At 45.1% G+C, this 19,760-nt stretch overlaps 1 protein-coding gene across 7 annotated transcripts in view; it reads right to left on the reverse strand.

Moving 5' to 3' along the window:
* Nucleotides 1–19,760, reverse strand: part of TNC (tenascin C) — a 97,575-nt gene that overhangs the window by 48,885 nt on the left and 28,930 nt on the right. For all 7 annotated transcript variants that reach the window (XM_028512267.2, XM_036022127.1, XM_036022129.1 and 4 more), the window contains exons 2-9: nt 13,114–13,706; nt 9,209–10,618; nt 7,683–7,946; nt 6,541–6,656; nt 5,471–5,627; nt 1,780–2,049; nt 797–982; nt 455–544 (exon numbers count right to left, since the gene is read on the reverse strand). In XM_028512267.2, the coding sequence (XP_028368068.1) occupies nt 455–544; nt 797–982; nt 1,780–2,049; nt 5,471–5,627; nt 6,541–6,656; nt 7,683–7,946; nt 9,209–10,618; nt 13,114–13,570 (2,950 nt within the window). In that variant the 5' untranslated portion in view covers nt 13,571–13,706. The remainder of the gene's footprint in view (nt 1–454; nt 545–796; nt 983–1,779; nt 2,050–5,470; nt 5,628–6,540; nt 6,657–7,682; nt 7,947–9,208; nt 10,619–13,113; nt 13,707–19,760) is intronic.

Consider the following 19,760-nt stretch of genomic DNA (forward strand, 5'->3'; position numbering starts at 1 on the left):
ATCCTTACCCAGAAGTCAGAGCCTCGGGATGCAACGGGTGAGAGCAAATTCTGACTTAACCTGTGTTCCTGCCACTTAAAGTAACTTAGTGTGTTCTAACAGAAACCCTGGGGATGTGTTTGCATTAGTTGATGGCATTAAAAAAACAAAACAAAACATGGAACGAGTTACAAACTTTAAAAAGTTTGTAGATTTCTTATAAAGTCTGGTTCCAATTTTTCCTAAAAAGAAACCCGCTGCTCCGTTTCCTGAGAGAGCAGTGTCGGCATCGTTTGGGAGTGGTGTGCTCACGTTACTGTGGAGTTAGACATCTGGGCTGGATGATCTTAGGGGTTCCTTTCTCATTGGAGCATCTACTGTTTCTTTTAAAGCAGATTTTCTGCCTCCGGAGCCCTGTGTCTGCTAGTGCCAGCGCAGGGGGGAGGGGTGTGGTAGGAGTCCAGGTGCGCCTCACCTGTGGCCGCGTTGATGGTGGCTGGATTGCTTTCCATGTCCCCCTTCACAGCAGACACGCCAATCCCATATTCAGTTCCTGGCCTCAGGCCTAAGAGAGAACGTACAGGTTGAAATTCAGCTTCAAATTGGAAAGCCTTTCAGAGGATCATAAAAATGCACCCCCTTCTCTGGAGGCTGTGACTTTTCAGTGTTTGGAATGCTCTCAAGACTAGCTGACATCCCAGGGAGAGGAGTTGCTGGGAACTGTACCGTGTTCTGTCACTGGAGGGTTGCCACATGGGGCCGTGTCCCAGGGCCGTGTCCCGGGGCTGGCTGGGTCTGCGATGTGGATGGAGCTCACCTGTGAGTGTGGTCTTGGTTGTGGCTTGTTGGCTCTTCGGGACTTCGACCTCAGCATGGTCGCCTCCAGAGATGGGTGCGTACTTAATTCTGTAGCTGTCGATCGCGGCCTTGCCGTTCCTCCACTCCAGGGTGATGCTGCTGTCAGTCTGAGAGACACGGCGGAGGTTCCTGGGAGCATCCAGCCCTGTGTGGGAGGGGGAGGGACATCTGTATTGGAATCACCGGGTTCCAGGAGAGGGGCGTCTCACAGTTCAAGCTGAGACATGAACGTTCTCACCATTGGAGAAAAATTGCCCACATACCTGTCTCAATAGCTGATGTGCAATCCAAACAAATATGACTTATTTGGCACCTTTCCCCATTATTAATGTATGTGATACTTTAGTCATTTGTGCTTTCCTCAGATTTTGTGCCTAAAAAAACTATACAGAAACTTACAAATTAGCTCTATGAGTGTAAGAACTGGTCTGTTGAGTTCATCAATGCATTTCCAATAACTCACATAGTGCTTACTGAGCTCTGAAAAAATGTGTACCGGATGACTGATGACACTTCAGTATGTTGAAAAAGATACCATAGGCTAAGAGGTTAGGAGGCATCTTTGTCATTCATGTTTCCCATATACTATATTTTATTATTAAAAATTATATTTAAATTTTTGTTACTAGAACTTTTGTCTGAGAATGTCAGACCTGCACCTTCTATGTATGCAACTATGTGTGTGTATATACACGTATATGTATGTATATGTATATACACATAAATGTATGTATGTGTATGTTTGTATATACACACACATGTGTGTATATATATTGCTATGAAAGGTTACTTTGGGTATTTTTTTCTCTGAAAAATTAATCAGTCAACCAGTACAATATTCGAAAATAAAATTTAAAGGAATGAAAATTCCCTTTCTAGTTTCTTGCCGTAAAAGGAGCTGGGAAGACACCCCAGCGCAGAGGGGGACGGAAGTGTCCTTACCTGTTGTGAAGGTCTCTTTGGCAGGGTTGCTGGCCATGTCGACCCTGCGAGAGGTGAGGGACACCTCGTACTCGGTGTCGGGCTTCAGGTTCCCGATGGAGTACTGGGTCTCATCGGCCGTGAGATCGATGGTGGTGCGGTCGCCTGGCACATCCTTGATCCCATAGGAGAGCTCGATGCCGTCGATCTCGGCCAGGGGCTTGAACCAGGTGACCAGTGCTGTGGTGTCCGTGACGTCTTTCACCTCCATCTGGCTGGGAGCATCCAAGCCTGTGACCAGCAAAGGACAGAGCTGTTTCAGAGACCGCGGGGGCTGTGCCGGGGCGGAGCACATAGGCGGCTGTCGCCATCCACCTCTGTGTAGTCGGGTGTAGTACCGACCACTCAACCTTACTTTCTCTTCTGAGCCTCAGTTGCCTGTTTGACAGGCTGTACGTAGGGACGATGACAGCTACCTGGTAGGGTTTGTTGTTTTTCTCAAAGTAAAGGAGACAATGCTTGCAAAGCGTCCTGCAGGCAGTCTGGGACACAGCAGCCACGTCATAGGTGGTTGTTACTCGGTTAGTATTATTACTGTTTTCATAAGTTGAAGAAACAAGCTTGGGGCTACTTCATTTAAAAACCATTGACTTAGTCTCTTCTGCCTTTTTAACTAGGCAACACTCTGGATGGTCGGTAGCTTCTCCATTAGAATTATGGCACCGGAAAGTGAGGCCATGACTGTCTCACCAGCATATGGGACATTGTTTTTGATGAAAAGGATTCAGGAAGGAAAGTCATGGCTGCCTGTCCTTGTCTCCTCAGCGTGGCCTTCCTCCTGCCCTGCTACTCACCTCCTGCTCTGTCTACCCTTTGGTTTGGGAGCTCTGACAGCAGGCTGCTCAGCGCTCTGAGAGCAGTTCATGCTGTTTCTCCCCCCCTGGCCTCTCCACTGGCTGTTCCTCACTTCCTGCTCCCCACAATTGCTTGTCCTCCATCTAAAAATCTCCTACTTAGTATAGGTCATTTCCTAATGAGAAGCCTTAATTGACCCTGTTACAATCAGGTAAACAGATATTCCCTCTCCAAAGGGTAAAAGGCTTCAGTTAATCAGGGTGATTAAGTTCTAGAGATTTGCTGTACAATATTGTACCCATAGTTAACAATACTGTATTATATACTTAAAAACTTGTCTAGAGGGCAAATCTCATACTAAATGTTCTTACCACAATTAAAAGGAAGAATATTTTAATAGTGTAATTTTCTTTCTGTATGCAACAGATTTCTATATAGTTTATTCAAAGTATACTTATTATTCAATTTAGATAGGGTCATTCATTCATTCAGACAAAGGGTCTTTGATTTTTCTTAATCCCCAGCATAGAGTCACGCTCTGTCATTTATGTCTTAAGTCTATTTCTTTTAATTACATAAACAATTTCAGTGCAAACACTAAAACATTCCAGGCATTCAGTAAATACCTAAAACGAAGACTTGCTAGGCGTTCAGTCAATGTTTCCTTCTTTCTTCATTTTAAAAAGTAGTTAAGTTTGTGTTTTCAATATCGGTTGAGGAAACAATAGCAAATGAAAGGAGCTTGGTTTTATAAGGGGAATGAAAAGAAGGAATTATTCATAGCTGACTGTGAGAAACCTACCATCTCTTTTCTTTAATTCCAGTTGTTGACATCTTAGTGTCAGCTCACAGATAACGAGCCCATAAAATGCACAGTGTAAATGATGCTATAATTCAATAGTGAAGCTGCCTTTCCCATGTTCTGACAGGGGCTAGCAAGGACCCCCGTCACACCTACTATCTACCTTAGCAGCTCTGTTACTAAAGAAGCTGGGATTCAGCCAAGGGCACTGATCTCTCCCTAGATTTGGGAGGCTTGAACAGAGGAGACCAGCGTTGCCCTGTGCTTATCATGTGCCCAGCATAGTGCTTTGTCATTCACGTCTTGACTCTCATGACCACTCCACAAGTAGGATACGATGAGCCCATTTTCCAGATGGTGGGTCAGAGGTTCATAGAAGTGAAACTGCTCAAGGTCCTAGTGAGTGGTAAACCTGGAATTCAAACTCAGGACTGTTTGGGTCCAAAGCCCAAGCTTTTTCTCCTCTAAATGCGAAGGCCTCTCAAAAAAATTCATGGGCCAAAAATGGTTGTAATACAACCTCTATAAAGATCAGAGGGAAAGAGTCAAAAATGTTTTGGCACCAAAACTTTAAGGTTCTTTAAACAAAAGAAATTGCTCAGGTAGCAGCAAAGTGAACAGGTAAATATCTGCCTCTCAGTGTTGATATTTATGTGATTATGGAACATCAAACGTTCGGATGTTTGTCCTGCAGTGAGACGAAAATAAAGCAGCCAATCCCCATGTTTAAATTACAAAGAAAAGGGCTGAGGAAAGAAAGGTCTTTTGTATTCTCGGTGTGTCTTATATAGCAAATAAGTATTTGCTTGATCTTTTTTATGCCTTTCTGATGATCTAATGATTTTTTTCCTGCTGGTACCTGCCTTATACCTACCACAGAGGGACGTTGTCAGGATGATGGAAATGCTTGTTTATAAAGGAGACAATTCCATGAGTTGGCTCTGAGCTAGACGAAGTATGCAAGTATTTAAATGCAAGAGATTCTTTCTTGTCATTAGCCAACAGCAGTCTGCTGGTGGAAAGATTTAACTTTCCAACAACACCCTGCCAAGAAGAGTCAATTCCTTAAGCAGGTGGGACATATGTTATTTTAAAAAAAGATAAACAGGTTTTATCTAATGGCAATGAAAAAGAAATTTATTTATTTATTTATTTATTTATTTATTAAAACTTTGCTTTCTGGTAGAACAACTCCAAGTTTGGATTTTTTTCCCCCATCAAATGATCTAGCAGTGTCGAATCCTATTCTACCCCCAAGAAGTTCTGACCTGATTAGGATCGAGTGACCTTTTGTTTAGATTCCTGTTGAAGACACGGAGTCAACATTCTGCGTAAACCTGAGCCTAGTCAATGCTGGTGGTAATGGGGTTCATGTAGTAAAATGAGACCCTGGCTTAAAATGGTGGTCCTGACAGTATTGACCATGTAGTATTGATTAAATTAATTTAATGTCTCTCAGTCTGAGTTTCTACTCTTGAAAAATAATACCATTGATATTTTCCCAACCTCTTTTATAGGTTGGTGTGAATATTAAATTAAATGATGTGGTAGATTGTTTGCAGTGGTCTCAATTTTCCTGTACCCTGGCCACTTTGCAATATCAGGTTGAAGCTCCACTCCTCAAGAGATGGACCTGTTTTCTTATCCCTTACACCTGGACTGGCCTTGAGATTTGCTCTGAGAGAATATTAGTGCCAGTTTTCAACCTGGTTGGCTACTATAAGAGCAGGGCTGGGGTAGCATCCTGGAGGCTGAGGGACCAGTAGAGCAGAAAGGCATCACTCTGGATGAGGCCATCCTGGATCCACCAGTCCCCAGCCCACACAGGTGCATAAGTGAGCCCAGTCAAGAACACAAAATCTGTTCAGTGGAGCCCAACCACAAATCATCACTGTGTAGAATTATTGTTTTAAGCCACTTGGATTTGGGCTTGGTTTTTCCATAGCAAAAGCTACTTGATACAGGCACTAGGAAGAGGGCATGTTATTAACCAGAAATCCTATGAGTTACAATCAGCTTTATCATGGTGTTGGTGATATTAAAGGCGATACTCACGGGTGGTCGTCACCTTCTTTAGGCCTGGGCCCCGGGTATTGTTTTTCACGATGTGCAGAGATATCTCATATTCCTGTCCAGGAGCCAGGCCTGTTTGCCGGTATGTGGTCTCTGGCCTTCTCAGGCTTTTGGTGATCTCTTCCTCATCTTCTTTATTCTGAAACATAGAGGCCCCCTGGTAAGACCTATAAAAGGTGCCAGCCTCTTCACTTATACAATGCATTCATTTCATATTCATTCATTCCTCTTTTATTCTTTCTTCTATCCACTAACCAGTTACTCATCAGTTTGGTAGGTGCCGAGGATACAGAAATGATAAAGACATTTCTCAAGTGTGTTTCTCTCATAAACTTCCCGGATCACCCCTTTGACACTCAAGTCGAGTGACAGAATGTGAGAGCCAAAGCAGTTCTGGAGCCACAGATTTACTCTCTCTCCTGATAGAATATGAAGCCAGCATCATAGAAGTTGGGTGATTGTCCCATAGTCACCTAGCTAGTTAGTGGCAGAGCCTGGGCTTGAACTCAGGAACCCACTACCCTGCTTCACATGTACTTTAGGCCCAGAGGCATTCTGAGACAGAGACCATTTCCTCTCTTCTTTGCCTCTGGGTAGAGGTTTTCAAGACTATGAGAAATAATTAAAACCTAGAGTTAACGTCTCTTTGTCTAGGTCACAGGTGGCAAACACAAGGCCTGTGGGCCGAATCTGGCCCTCTACCTTGTTTTATCTGGCCCTGCACCTAGTTTTTACCCAGGGCTCCTTGTCCCTAGTTAAGGAGTAGTTACATTCATACAGTCCTAAAGTTACATTCGGCCCTTTGAAGGCAACCGTGAGGCTGATGTGGCTCCTAGTGAAAATGAGCCTGATGCCCCTGGTCTAGGCTCTCAGCCTTAAGTGTTATGCTTATTGACTTCTTAAACTCACTTAAAATGTCTATGCAAACACATTAGGGCCAATGCAGCCTTGTCCCTCACCTAAAGCCAAGGAACTAAAGTTGATATGAAAGTTTACAGTGGCCTTTGACCACCTTTTAGACTCTTGCATGCCCACTGCTCTGTGCTCCCTACCATATTCCGGAAGATGATCTCCCACGTTTCAAAAGCAATGTCCAGAGGATCCCACTCCACTTCCACAGATGTCTCCTTGATGGACTTGAATTTGAGGCCTTCAGGTGCAGGCAAGTCTGTCAGGGAAAGCACAGAGAGGAGGTAAGGATGGCAGCGAGTATGGTGGAGGCGCCATAGCCCTGCTCCACTGAACCCAAGGGCGGTGTCTGCCACAGTCAAGGGCTGATCATTCGAGCTGGAGTCTATTCAAGGGCTCCTCTGGGATGCTGTCTACTGCGAGGCACTATGAAAGGAGTATTAGGACAAATCATGATTAATTTTTGGAAATTTTATAGGGTTAAACCTAATATGTGCACATATATTAGGATTTATAATATAAACTCCTGGCTTTGGAATCAGGCAGACTTGGGCTAGAATTTAATTTCTTCAATTACAAATTTTGTGTCCTTAGGCAAATTGCACAAAATGCCCCAAGCTTCGGTTTCTTCACTTGAGAGAAGGAGGTAAGCATGCCTGCCCCTTGGGAATGCACTGGGGGCTGTGCGGTATGTGGCATGTAGACTCATGGGCATATCCCTGGCATGGAGATGAGTCTAACATGGCAGCCAATGTTATTACAATTAAATAAAAAAAGACCGTTTTCTAGCCCAACTTGCTTTTCAGGTATGAAGAAAATTATACTGATGTTGGACTCTTGAAGGAAAAACTTGAACCCTGTGTTTACAGTGTTAAAATAGATATACAGACAGTGAGCTGCATAGGAATGTAGTAGTAGAATCTAGCATTTAAGAGCATAAATCTGCAACCAGACTGCCAGGGTTCAAACCCCATCTCTGCCACTTATGAACTGTGTGATGTGGGATGAGATAATCACAGAATCTCAGTTTCCTCATCTGTAAAATAGATTAACGATAGCTCCCATCTTACAGGGTTATTGTGACTTAAATGAGTTAGTATACGAGGAGTTTCTTTACAAAAACATTCAGTGGGCTTCACTGGATTCCAGGGCCTTAATTGGTGCAACTATGAAAGGACAGCCATGGAGTTTGGGGGACAGGGGAAAGGCGATGACTCATGGGAACAGTCATGCACTGGGCAAGACGGGGCAATTGAGGCCGCCCAGGGCGGTTGTGCTCACTCACAAGTGGCCACCCGTGCGCTGACGGGAATGCTCTTCTTGTTCTCCAGGATGGCGAACACCCGGATAAAGTACTCTACACCAGGCTCCAACTCCCGGATCGTGGCGGACGTCTGGTCCCCGGGGACCCGGAACTGCATTTCCAGGCCGTCCTCGTGGGTGGGTGTGTACATAACAAGGTACTCTGTGACCCGCATCTCGTTGTCCCAGGCCAGGTTTACAGTCTCTTCTGTCACTTCGGTCACAATGAGGTCTTTGGGAGGGGACACTGATGGGAATGAGAAAGGACAGCTGGGGTCAGTCATGTTCCCTATAAATCCTCTCTTCCACTGGTAGTCCACAGAGGTCTGAAATCTAGCTTCCATCTTCTCAGATGCAGAATTCATGAAGGAATGGCTGCTGTGACCCGTCTATAAAAGCTTTGGTGGCCATCCATTGCCATCAGGCTGAAGTTCTAGGTCAGCCGTGTGGCCTCGAGGGGTCTTTGTGACCTGTTTTCTCTGACTTCTCCGTTCCCCGGACCCTGGTTCAGATTCAGGCCATCTGCTTGGGAAGGGGCAGCCTGATCTTAGCTCCCTGCTCTGCACTTCAAGCCTGGGAGGGTGTTTTGGGCTTACCTGGCCCAACTTTTTCACTTTCTAGATGTGATTGAAGTAGAAGGACCTGCCCAGCTTAGCACATCTCATCAAATTTGGACTCACATCTCCCTCCCAGCCTGGGGTTCTTCTTACCCAGCTTCTCTGCCTTGGCGACATTAAACTCAGAGCCATGTATTTATTCTTGTCTGCCATTAGTTTTAATCAAGGTAGCAGTTCTCCATTATGACAATCATAATATGGGTGGATGAGAGAAGTACGAAGAAGGTCCTCATTAAGCATGAACATGTCACTCTTCCTTGTGTTTTCACTCAACCAATGTTTTACTGTGCACTTACTGCAGACCATGCCTTGTGCTAACTGCAGGGGTAGTGTTCCTTTAAGGAGCTCACCTTTCTTGGGATCAAAGACAACACAGAAAAGATGAATTAAGAGACAGGCCTGCCTTGTAAATAGTCAGCATTCAGTCTTTAGCTGATTGTGCATCATTTAATTTAACTATCATCATTGTGATAGTTTGTTTTATATAATCTCACTGCCCATTTAATTTAGCTGAATTTTTATTCCCAGCCAAATAGAGAAATCTGGTTTATGACTGGTTCAATGTCAGTGAGAAGTAGGAAAGAAGGTTGATACTTAGCAAAAGGGAGGTTATCATTTCATCTACTTCATACTGGCTACTAGGTGTCAAACTCAGTGCAGATAAGTTAGGCAGTCTCAAATGTCAGCTCTGTGATGTATTCGCTGTGTGTCCTTGGAACAATTCCGTGACCTTTCGGAGCCTCTTAGACTCAAATAGGTAGTCCTGTAACAGTTGAATAACCAGGGCCCCTTCAAAGAGTTTGCATGTGTGTGTTTTAATATAACACTTAGTTCTCCAACACAAACCAGATGTTGTGGCCTTTATCTTGCTAGTTTGAGCCCCGGTACTCACCCTCCGAGCAGTCTTCCCCGGTGTAGCCCTCGTTGCAGATGCAGCGGCCCGCCACGCACTGTCCCAAGTTACTGCAGTCATTGGGGCAGGAGCGCTGCCCACAGTCTGGGCCCGTGAAGCCCTCGTGGCAGACGCACTGGCCATCCACGCAGCGACCTCGGCCGTGGCAGTCGCTGGGACACCTTCGCTCCTTGCAGTCTTTGCCCATGAAGCCTTCGTGGCACACACACTGCCCGTTGACGCAGCGGCCCTGGCCGTGGCAGTCGCTGGGACAGGCGAGTTCTGCACAGTCTCGGCCGGTGAAGCCGTCCTCACACACGCATTGCCCCTCCACACAGCGGCCCCGGTGGCTGCAGTCCTTGGGGCACCGCAGATCCCGGCAGTCCTCACCCATGTAGCCGTCATCACAGACACACATGCCATTCACGCAGCGGCCGTGCTGGTGGCAGTCATTGGGACAGCTCATTTCACTGCAGTCGTAGCCCTGGAAGCCTTGTTCGCACACGCACTTCCCCTCGATGCAGCGGCCCCGGCTGTTGCAGTCGTTGGGGCACCGCAGCTGGCTACAGTCCTCCCCAGTGTAGCCCTCGTCACACACGCACTGCCCGTTGACACAGTGGCCGTGGCCACTACAGCCGTTGGGGCATCGGAGCTCACTGCAGTCAGCTCCTGTGAAGCCATCGTCACACTCACACTGCCCGTCGGTGCAGCGGCCATGGTGGTGACAGTCGGCGGGACACCTCTTCTCGCTGCAGTCCACGCCGGCGAAGCCCTCGTGGCACACGCACTGCCCCGCCTCGCACCGGCCCTGGCCGTGGCAGGCGTGTGGGCAGGTGAGCTGGCCACAGTCCTCCCCCGTGAAGCCTTCTTCGCAGTAGCAGGTGCCGTTGACGCAGCGGCCCCGGTCGAAACAGTCCTTGGGGCAGATCAGCTCACTGCAGTCCTCGCCGGTGAAGCCCTCGTCACACACACACTCGTTCTCCACGCAGCGCCCACGGTTGTAGCAGTTGTTGAGGCACAGGGGCTCGTTGCAGTCGTCGCCGGCAAAGCCGTCCTGGCACACACACTGGCCGTCCACACACCTGCCATGCTCCTTGCTGCAGGGCACCGGGCAGACCTCCCGGCTGCAGTCAGCGCCGGTATAGCCTTCGAAACAGATGCAGACCCCATTCGTGCACTTGCCCTGGTCATTGCAGTCGCTGGGGCAGGCCAGCTGGCTGCAGTCCTCCCCGGTGAAGCCCTCATCGCAGATGCACTGCCCGTCGAGGCACTGGCCTTGCAGGTGGCAGTTGCCTGGACAGTCGGGCTCAGAGCAGTTGGGGCCTTTCCAGCCAGGTTCACAAACACAGCCACATCCTTCGGTGCTGAAATTCCCGTGGCCACTGCAGAAGGGCCTGGTGTCCAGGCGGCCTGCAACAAACAGAACAGAGGCTCTCAGCCCAATTTCTCAGTTTCTACCTGCGAAACCCAGAATCAAATTCAGCCAGAGCACGGTTGCACCCCTGGGCCACATCTGGCTTGAAAACTAGAAGCTTAGTGTGTGAAATCAGATGGTAGGAATTCTTAACTTGACCTCTCTGAAATTTGTAACTTCCATGCAAAGACAGTGTGTGCTTTGGTTTGTAGGTATGTGTGTGTGTGTCTGCTCCCACCCCTAGGGAGAGGATCCCTAGTTTTCACCACATTTTCACATCGTCCCACAACCGCAGGTGGTTATGGATCACTGCCTTGTGGGACGTGTTATGTAGGGCTCTGTTGCTACTTTGGTGTCCAACCAAGGTTGGGCATATAGGAGACATCCAAGAGATCGTTGTTGAACTGAACCCAGTTCTGATTCTTTGATTCAATCTCTGTGCTGCTTTTGGGAGGGGCTTTAGGCTCTTTCTGGAGCTCAGTTTCTTCATCGGTCTAATGGGACCATCCGAGCACTTCCCTGGGGTCTACCGAGGTTAAATGGGGACATCAGGAGCTGACTGTGGTGCTCATCATAATGTTCTCTTTACGGGTTTTTTGGGTTGACTCACATTGTCATATGGGTTCACGTGACCAAGACTTTCTAATTTTCCATAACTGAAATGAGGCAGTTAAGTCGTGGCTTTCTAATTCTGTCAGCACAACTTGCAATTTGGCTCTGCCCCCACAAAACTCACGAGGCTCTATCTTTTTCCCCCTCTCTTTCCTGGAGGCTGCAGTGGCACATCTGAGGAATGGTCAGCGCTGACATGCTTTCAGCTCTTTAAAGTCTAAAGACTGTCTCAGCTCCATTTGCAGGGGCCACTGGCATGATCCCTGTGGAACCCAAGAGGAGCAATAAAACTCACTTCATTTTCTCTGCACACAAATACAGTTGCATTAATATGTTTTATCCCCTTCCTGACAGCAGGCAGGAAGGCAATTTTTTTTGAAAAAGTTTATTTGAAAAGTGAGAATGTACACCTGTGCTGTGTAGTATGGTGGCCAAGGGACCCATGTGGCTGTTCAGCAATTGAACTCTGGCTGATCTGCACTGAGATGTACCTGAAGTGGCAGATACATTCCAATTCCAAGGGCTTAGAGTAAAAGATGTTACATGTCTTTAATCGTTTTTATATGGATTACAGGCTGAAACATGGATATTTTCGTTCTATTGGGTGAAACAAAATAGATGATTCAAATTATCCTTATCTGTTTCTTTTCATTTCTTTAACTTGGCCACTGGAAAATCTACGGTCACATAGATGGCTCACGTTATATTTCTACTGGATAGCACTTCTCTAGGCAATTATTTCCACCCACTTTTTAGAATTCATTCTATAGTGCAGCTCTCATCTATTCTGCCAGGGAGTTGAGAGGTGGAAGACAACCTAATTTGTGCATAAAGAAAAAAAATTTTTTTGCCTTAGAATCCCAGAGCATGTCTTTAGTATTCTGTACTTATGGTGATTAGGTCTACTCTTAAAATAATTTGTTCTAGTAATTTATGGTAATTTTTTTCTGAGTGGTATAAATAGAGATTTTCATCTCTGATTTAAAGCCCTTGAAGCTCCTGCAGTTTTATCAACTTCAGGGAATGGAGATGAGGACGATTCTGAAGTGGCAACATTTCTTTGTGAAGCATGCAGATGGGTAGTATGGGCCCAGAAGACTGGGAGTTCGGGCGGCATTCAGGCATGTTCACGGCTCCAGTCTCTCATTACCCTTGGGGTCAGCTGGGCAACTTCTTTGAGTCTCAGTTCTTACATCTGCAGAATGGGACTATCCCACCTCATCTTAAAGGGTTGGTGGGAGGATTAAATTAGGTAATGAGTTACAGTGCCACGTACATAAAAGGGGCTCAGCCATAGTGGTGATTGTCCTCATGGTTGCCACTCAGCTGGGGCATTTATTCCAACTCCCAGGCTTTGTACTGCCATGGGAAGCATTGTGCATTTGTAACAGCATCAGGGTGTGCAATACTGTGGTTGAAGTCCTAACTTGGCCACTTATCTCAGACTCTTGAGGAATCCCACACTACTTCTAGGTCTTAGCTTCCTATTTGTACAGTGGGGTAATGGAGCTATATCAGTACCTTTCAGAGTATGGCCTTTGGGTCAGGAATTTCATAATGTGTACATAAGTTTTGAGGTAGAGAATGTATATATTTTGTGGTCAAATAAGTTTTAGAAACTAGCAATTAAAGTTAAATGGGCTTTTTTGAAGCAATACTTCAGAGGCCTGCAAATTCCTCTGAGGAACATTTGTCACCAAGAGCAGAATAGAGATGGTTACATTCTCTACGTTTATTTGACCATAACGTCTCTTTGTGATGAACACCCTGTGGGGCTAGTTTGCCCGGGAACCCACTGTGGAAACAACGGATGGACCCGGCCGCACTCCTCGTTGCTCCCCTTTGTGCAGCGAGGGGCGGGGCTATCCCCAGCTCATACCTTCAGCAGGCTGGAGGCAGCAGCCTGCTCCCATGGTGCACTGCTCCCGCAAGGAAGACACCAGGTTCTCCAGCTCCTCCAGTCTGCTCAGGAGCTCCTTGACATCAGGAGCAGCAGCACATCCACAGGCCCGGCGGGGGATGTTGATGCGGTGGGTGAAGACGATCTGGTTTTCCCTGTCCAGCGTGTGCTCCTGGAAGCTTTCCCTGGACTCTGAGGGTGGGACCAGCTCTTTCTCGCCACTGGCTGATTCTAGATCCACGGAGCACTGGGCCCCTACAGGCAGCTTGATGTTGTAGATGTGGTTAAACACCACGGGCTGGTTTTCCTCCGGCAGAGTGATGTTCACCCCACTCTGCCGCTTGTGCCGAATGACTTTCTTGAGCACCCCTCCATCAGCCCTGAGGGCGAGAAAAGCTAGGCAGATGCCCGCCAGGAGCCGAGTCACAGCCCCCATGGTGGAGGTGGGTTTGGCTGGGTGTTTCTCGGGTTCTAGGACCCTAGGTGTCTCACTATCAGGCAGAGATGGGGACTTGGAAGCAGAGAGTTGAATCTAAATCAGTTGTTCCTGATCTTCTTGAAGGAATTCTCTTCTACAAGTAAAGAAAAACAACAAGCTTATTAGTATTTTCTGCTAATCGACTCTATTGACTATCTGCAGTTGTAAGGGAATTTTTACTTCGTGTCTCCTCTATTTGGAGCTCTCTTGGTGTTCATTCCACAGTCACTATAGCGCTGAGATGCCGGAGTCTCTAAAAGAGTAAAGAGGATCAGATACAAAGCAAGGCTGGAGGAGATGTGCCAAAGTGAGGCAGTTCTTACTCTGCTGAGTCGCCTTACCCATCTGTGGTTGTAATATTGATGAAAGTATGGCTTGGGTGCACATGAGAATGATCTATACACGGTATGGTGTCATTTATAGACCTCTTTTACGAGGAAATACAGCTGGGTGTAGTTCAAGAAAGCGATTGAGGGCTATTTGTTTTTTCACAAGTTGGCATTTCCCTTTGCCTGTGTTATTATTAGACTTGAACGCTCTAAGTGAGTTATTTATGTCAATTAGATGTGGTATTTGGATTACTAATCCTACAAAAGGTTTCACAACTTTTGTTTTTCCCAGTGATAAAATGCATCCTAATGGTAAAATGTATCGGCATGGTCCCAAGTTATCATCTCTTCCATGACGACAGGAAGTCACAGCAAAACCCAGACAGGGGTGGTGGCAGAGGAAATAGGATTAAAAGCATTTCTGTAGGACTGAGCAGGGAACTGGGGCTTAGAAAGCACTGGCTGTGCATAGAATCAACTTCCTGTCCATGCTACATCCTAATTATATTCATATTTGGTATTTCACCAACTGTCATATAATATCTACTTAGGGCCTCTATTCCCTACTTGGAACAGAAACAATAACAAAATAAAACACAGACAAAAAAGAAACAAAAAAAGTCTTCTGAGTATGCTTTTTCATTCAAATTACCGTAGTTTTTTAAATAAGAATTGGTGGATCTGTGATGGAGGCAAGCCGAGTGAATCAAAATTATTATCAAGAGGAGAACTTGGTAATTTTTCTTCTCTCAAACCAGCATGGTTCATCTTATTTGTTTACTGGACAAATATTTGTTGATTGCCTGCTCTATTGCAACTGCTTTAACTCTCTTTGCCTTCCACAAAGTCCTTCCTTTCTTCCCACCCTCTTCCCATCAATTCTTGGCTTTTTTTTTTTAAATGAGAAAGAGCCATGGGCCAGTTTGAAATGCTTTTGGACTTTTAGCCAACACTTTTGTGTGTTGCTAAATGACTTAAATTTCCATTTAAAAAGCCATTAGAGTTGCTGGTTGGGACTCTAAGGCAATGAGCCTAGGGTAATAATGATCAGAGCATGGGCTGAATGAGGATTTTTCACTGTGCTTGTAAGAGATGTGCATCAGCACAGCCAAATGCTACATTGTCTGGAGGAAGGAAATGGGATTTTTGAGGGCTGTTGTGTTTCCCATTGACTCATGGTGGGCCGAGCTATGGTTTTGTACTTTGGGGAAGACCCATTATATCTTCAGTGTGGTAGAAAATGCCTCAGCTTTGGAATTAGACACAACTGGGTTTAAATGCCACTCACCAGCTCTCTCACTTGGGGCAAGCTATTTATCCTGTCTAAACCATGACCTCCTTTGTAAAGTGGGGGTCAAAGTTCTTCACGAGGGAATTACAGATTAGCGCAGATGTAAGGACCATAGTAGACACACATTAAAATGTAGCTGCAATTTTGTTGCGCTTCCAGGAACAAAACCTAGCCTAAATCTAGGCCCATAGCCTCCTTTTGCTTAAGACTGACCTCCTCATTGAATCTAGTCCTATAAACTCCACAGCAACTTGAATCTAGAACAAAGAGGAGCTGCGGAAATCACTAAAAGATGATGGGGTAAATCTTATGAAGATAAATGTGCTAGAACTGGACACATTTACGCCAGAGAAGTAAAAGATAGAGTACAAATAGTAACCTTTAAAAATGTCATATGCAGGCAAGTGGCTGATTAATGTCCCCTTTGAAGATAGATCTAGGGAAATTGCTGTAGATTGCACTGTGTGATATTTAGGACAGACGTGAAGGGTCATGTTCTGACAGTAGGGCGTTTAAAATTTCAGAATGAACAACTTATTCTACAGAGACTCTTTAAAAAGCACAGAAGATTCTTATCTTTATGCGAAATGATCAGGCAATGGAAAGTCTAGAAAATATCTTGTAGGAGGAAGGATTGTGGACCTGTGTGTGTTCATCCTGTGGTTGAAAAAGCCGAGATTGAGAGGGACAGGGTTACCATGTCTAAATCCTGCAGAAGCAGGAGCGGGCTTGTCCCTGTGACCCCAAAGGACAGAATGAGCAGCAATGTGTGTGTATGTTGAGAGTGCAGAAGAGAGTTAGTTACGATGAGACAAATTTCAACACAGCAGGAGAAATGTTTTTCTAGTTAGAATTATCCAGTCGAAAGGGCTTCCTTGAGAGTGTAGTAAGCTCCAAGGTGCTAGAATAGTGGTGAAGAGATATAGTAGCATTGAAGAGCACAGGTTTTGTAAACAAACTCTTGGTTTTGAGTTACTGTTCGACCACTTCCTCTTCCTTGAGTGAGGCATTATCTGCACCTCACAGGACTGTTGTGAGAAGTCTGTAGGTAACATGTGTAATGGGAATGGTGTAGTCTTTTGGCAGCAGCAAGAGCTCAATAAAGAGATTTGTGGTAAAAAATACGGACTTCACGTAATACATTTTCCAGGATTTTCTTTCTTCTAACTCTTGAAACTTCTTTGGCTTATTCAGATATGGGTTTTTTTTGTTTTGTTTTGTTTTTTGTTTTTGTTTTTCTTGTTTTTTTTTTTGTTTTGTTTTTTGGTTTTTTTTTTAGCAAGGATAAGAGTTGTGTAGTGAAGCAGAGACTTCTCTCTCTCAGAATTCCCAGTAAATATACCCCGGGAGATTCTCCCTTCCCTTCCCTTCCCCACCCCCATCCTCTTCCTCTTCTTCCCCCTCCTTCTCTCTTTTTCTCTGTCTGCCTATATACTTATCCTTTATAGTGAGATTACAGATTACAGAATCAGATGAGTCAGTGTTTTCAAAGGAAGGCAGCAGGAAGAGATATAGCTTTTGGATGGGCTTAATACATCAATTGTTGGGGTCACATGTCCAGGACAAAGTGTCTATTTCTAAGCCATGCATTTTGCCTCAATCTGTATCCTGCCTCAGCATATTGCTGCTGAATGCAGAAAAATACATGTGTGGACCAGACTGCAATTTCTATCTTTATCAAAAGACATTTTTAGAGCCAAATTAACTGCTGTGAATTGTTTCTGTGAAACTCTTTAGGTGTATCCTTTCCTATGAACTACTCAAAACACAATTAATCTGGAGGGAAAAAATTACCATAAAAATTTCCCCATGAGAGAGGGCTTAAAAGGGGTAAAAAACTTTGAATTCGCTGCTCTAGAGTTGTGCTGTCCAATATGGTTAGCTACCAGCCACAAGTGGTTATTAAAATTATAATGAGTTAAAGTTAAATACAATGAAAAATTCCATCCTCAAGTGTACTACCCACATTTCAAGTACTTAATAGGGACATGGCTAGTGTCTGTAATATCAGACAGTGCGGGCAAAGAACATTTGCATCATTGCAGAAGTTCTGTTAAGCACTACAGGTTTAGAGAGCTGCTGGGTCACGCTAAGCCCATGGTGCAAATGAGGAAACTGAGGCTCAGAGAGGTCAAAGTGAGTCTCTAAGAAAGTTACGACATTATTGTCTCCTGTCTAATGAACATGGGTGAGCACCTCAGAGAGAGGTGCCAGGAGACTAGGAAGTTCTTTTCAGTAACTCACCTACACACAAGCAAGTATGTATATGCACTATAATTTCCATACCTGACACGTTCAGACATATCCAGGTACAAGGGGGAAATAGTCTTCATGACTATTGTGCTCAAATCTGAAGGAACTCCACCTTGCCCCAGGTAGGCATCCTCTTTCCACACCCTACCCTAGGGATGGAAAGTTTTTCTCTTTTTTCTCTCTCTCTGTACCTTAAAGCCTCTAGTTCCTTAGGAGATTCTTCTCAAATCAAACCCCAAATAAGCTTCTTTAGAAACCACTTTGGCCACGCCTACCATCTTGGCCTTCTCTGCCTCTCCCTTCTCTTGGAGCTGATAGAGCTTATAAAAGGTAACTCATGACTCTTCTTACCCTGTTGACCTGCATGACTTTGCTCCAGAGTTTTCATTTTTATTTACTTTATTATTTTTAAAATATTTTTTAAAATATATTTTATTTATTTTTTATAAAATTGTATTGTTTTTTAAACATTTTTTAATTACTGTTCAAGTACAGTTTTCTGCCTTTTCCCCCCAGCCTGCCCCACCTCCCCAGCCCGTCCCACCTCCCTCCCCTGTTTCTACCCCCCACTCCCCCTGTTGTTATTGTCCATGCATCCTTTATAATAGTTCCTGCAAACCCTTCACCGTTTCCCCCTACAATCCCCTCCCCTCTCCCTTCTGGTCACTGTCACCAGAGTTTTTAAAGGAACTCAGTTCTATAGAAGTCTAAACAATTCTGTGGATGAGCAGCTGGATGTGGAAGAAACAGACCTGTGTTAGAATCCAGCTCTTCCACTTAGGAGCTGCTACTTATGGACATTCTCTTTCCCCCTCGGAGCCTCACTTGCCTCATCTCATACATGGTTATACATATGAGGTCTGTCCAGAAAGTATCCAGTCATGGACTATGAAAAACAGAGACATTTATTGCAGAAGACAAAAGATTCAAGAAACATTGTACACCGGACAATGATGCTTCAGTCCCTTTCAAAGTAGGTACCCTGGGACCTCACACAGTTCTCCTAGATGTCTCTTCCACTGTTCAAAACACTTTGCAAAATCCTTTGTTGGAATCACCACCAGCTGCCCCATCATATTTTCCTGAATTTCATTGATGGTCTGAAATCTCTTCCTTTTCAAAGGTGATTTTAGTTTTGGGAAAAGCCAGGAGTCATAGGGTGCCAAATCTGGACTGTAGGGGGACTGAGTCACCTGGGTGATTTGATGTTTCACCAAAAAAACTGCACAAGACGTGATGCATGAGCGGGTGTGTTGTTCTGATTATGTTGCCAATCACCAGCTTCCTATAGCTGTGGCCATTTTCAGCACATTGCATCTCTCACCTAATGAAGAACACTGAGGTAGTATTACTTATTAATTGTGTGGCCTGGAGGGGCACACTCATGATGCACAACACCTTCCCAATAAAAAATCACAGTTAAAATGGTCTTGATCTTGCTGTGACTTTGTCACACCTTCTTTGAGTGTGGAGAAGCAGGCAATTCTATTGGGATGATTGAGCCTTTGTTTCTGGATCATAGCTGTAGGCCCACAATTCATCTCTGGTTATGACCATCCTGAGGAAATCTTGTTCATTGGTATCGGTTTGAATCAAGTCATTACCAACTGCAACATAATGTTTCTTCTGCTCTGGTAGCAGAAACTGAAGAATGAATTCTGTCTGTACACATTTCATGCCAAGATCCTGTGTCAAGATCTCAGACAGTAGTTTTTGGAATCTCTAGGTCCGCTTCTAGTTCTCGAACCGTCAGTCATCAATCTTTGTTGACCACAGCCCATACACGTTCAACATTCTCAGGGGTTCTGCTTGTTTCGGGCCTTCCAGAGTGTGGATCTCTTTCAACAGATTCTCAACCATCTTTGAAGCATCTGTGCCACACTTTCCTTTGTGCTGCACTCATTGCATTGTCCCCCTAAGCCTTCTGAATTATCCAAGTAGTTTCTGTGGAGGAATGTTCAAGCCTAACACAAAATTTGATGCAGACTCGTTGCTCTGCTCTCTCAGTCATTTTGAATGGGATGGCTACACAGTGCACATGTTCACTCAATGTCTACCACCCCCACTGACTGGTACAGTGAAGTCTCCATTGTTCACACATGCACATTCCAGTCCACTCTCCTGGCTGCCAGGTTACATCGCTGTCACACAAACTGTTATTGTTATATTAACAATGGCTGGACTTTTTCCAGACAGACCTCATATGTCTAGTTCCTAGTTTTGTGGGAGGATGGGATGAAATGAGAAGATGTATATTGAGCTACTAACACAGTGC

This window comes from Phyllostomus discolor, chromosome 3 (assembly GCF_004126475.2).
Source record: "Phyllostomus discolor isolate MPI-MPIP mPhyDis1 chromosome 3, mPhyDis1.pri.v3, whole genome shotgun sequence".
In the NCBI taxonomy this organism is placed as follows: domain Eukaryota; kingdom Metazoa; phylum Chordata; class Mammalia; order Chiroptera; family Phyllostomidae; genus Phyllostomus; species Phyllostomus discolor.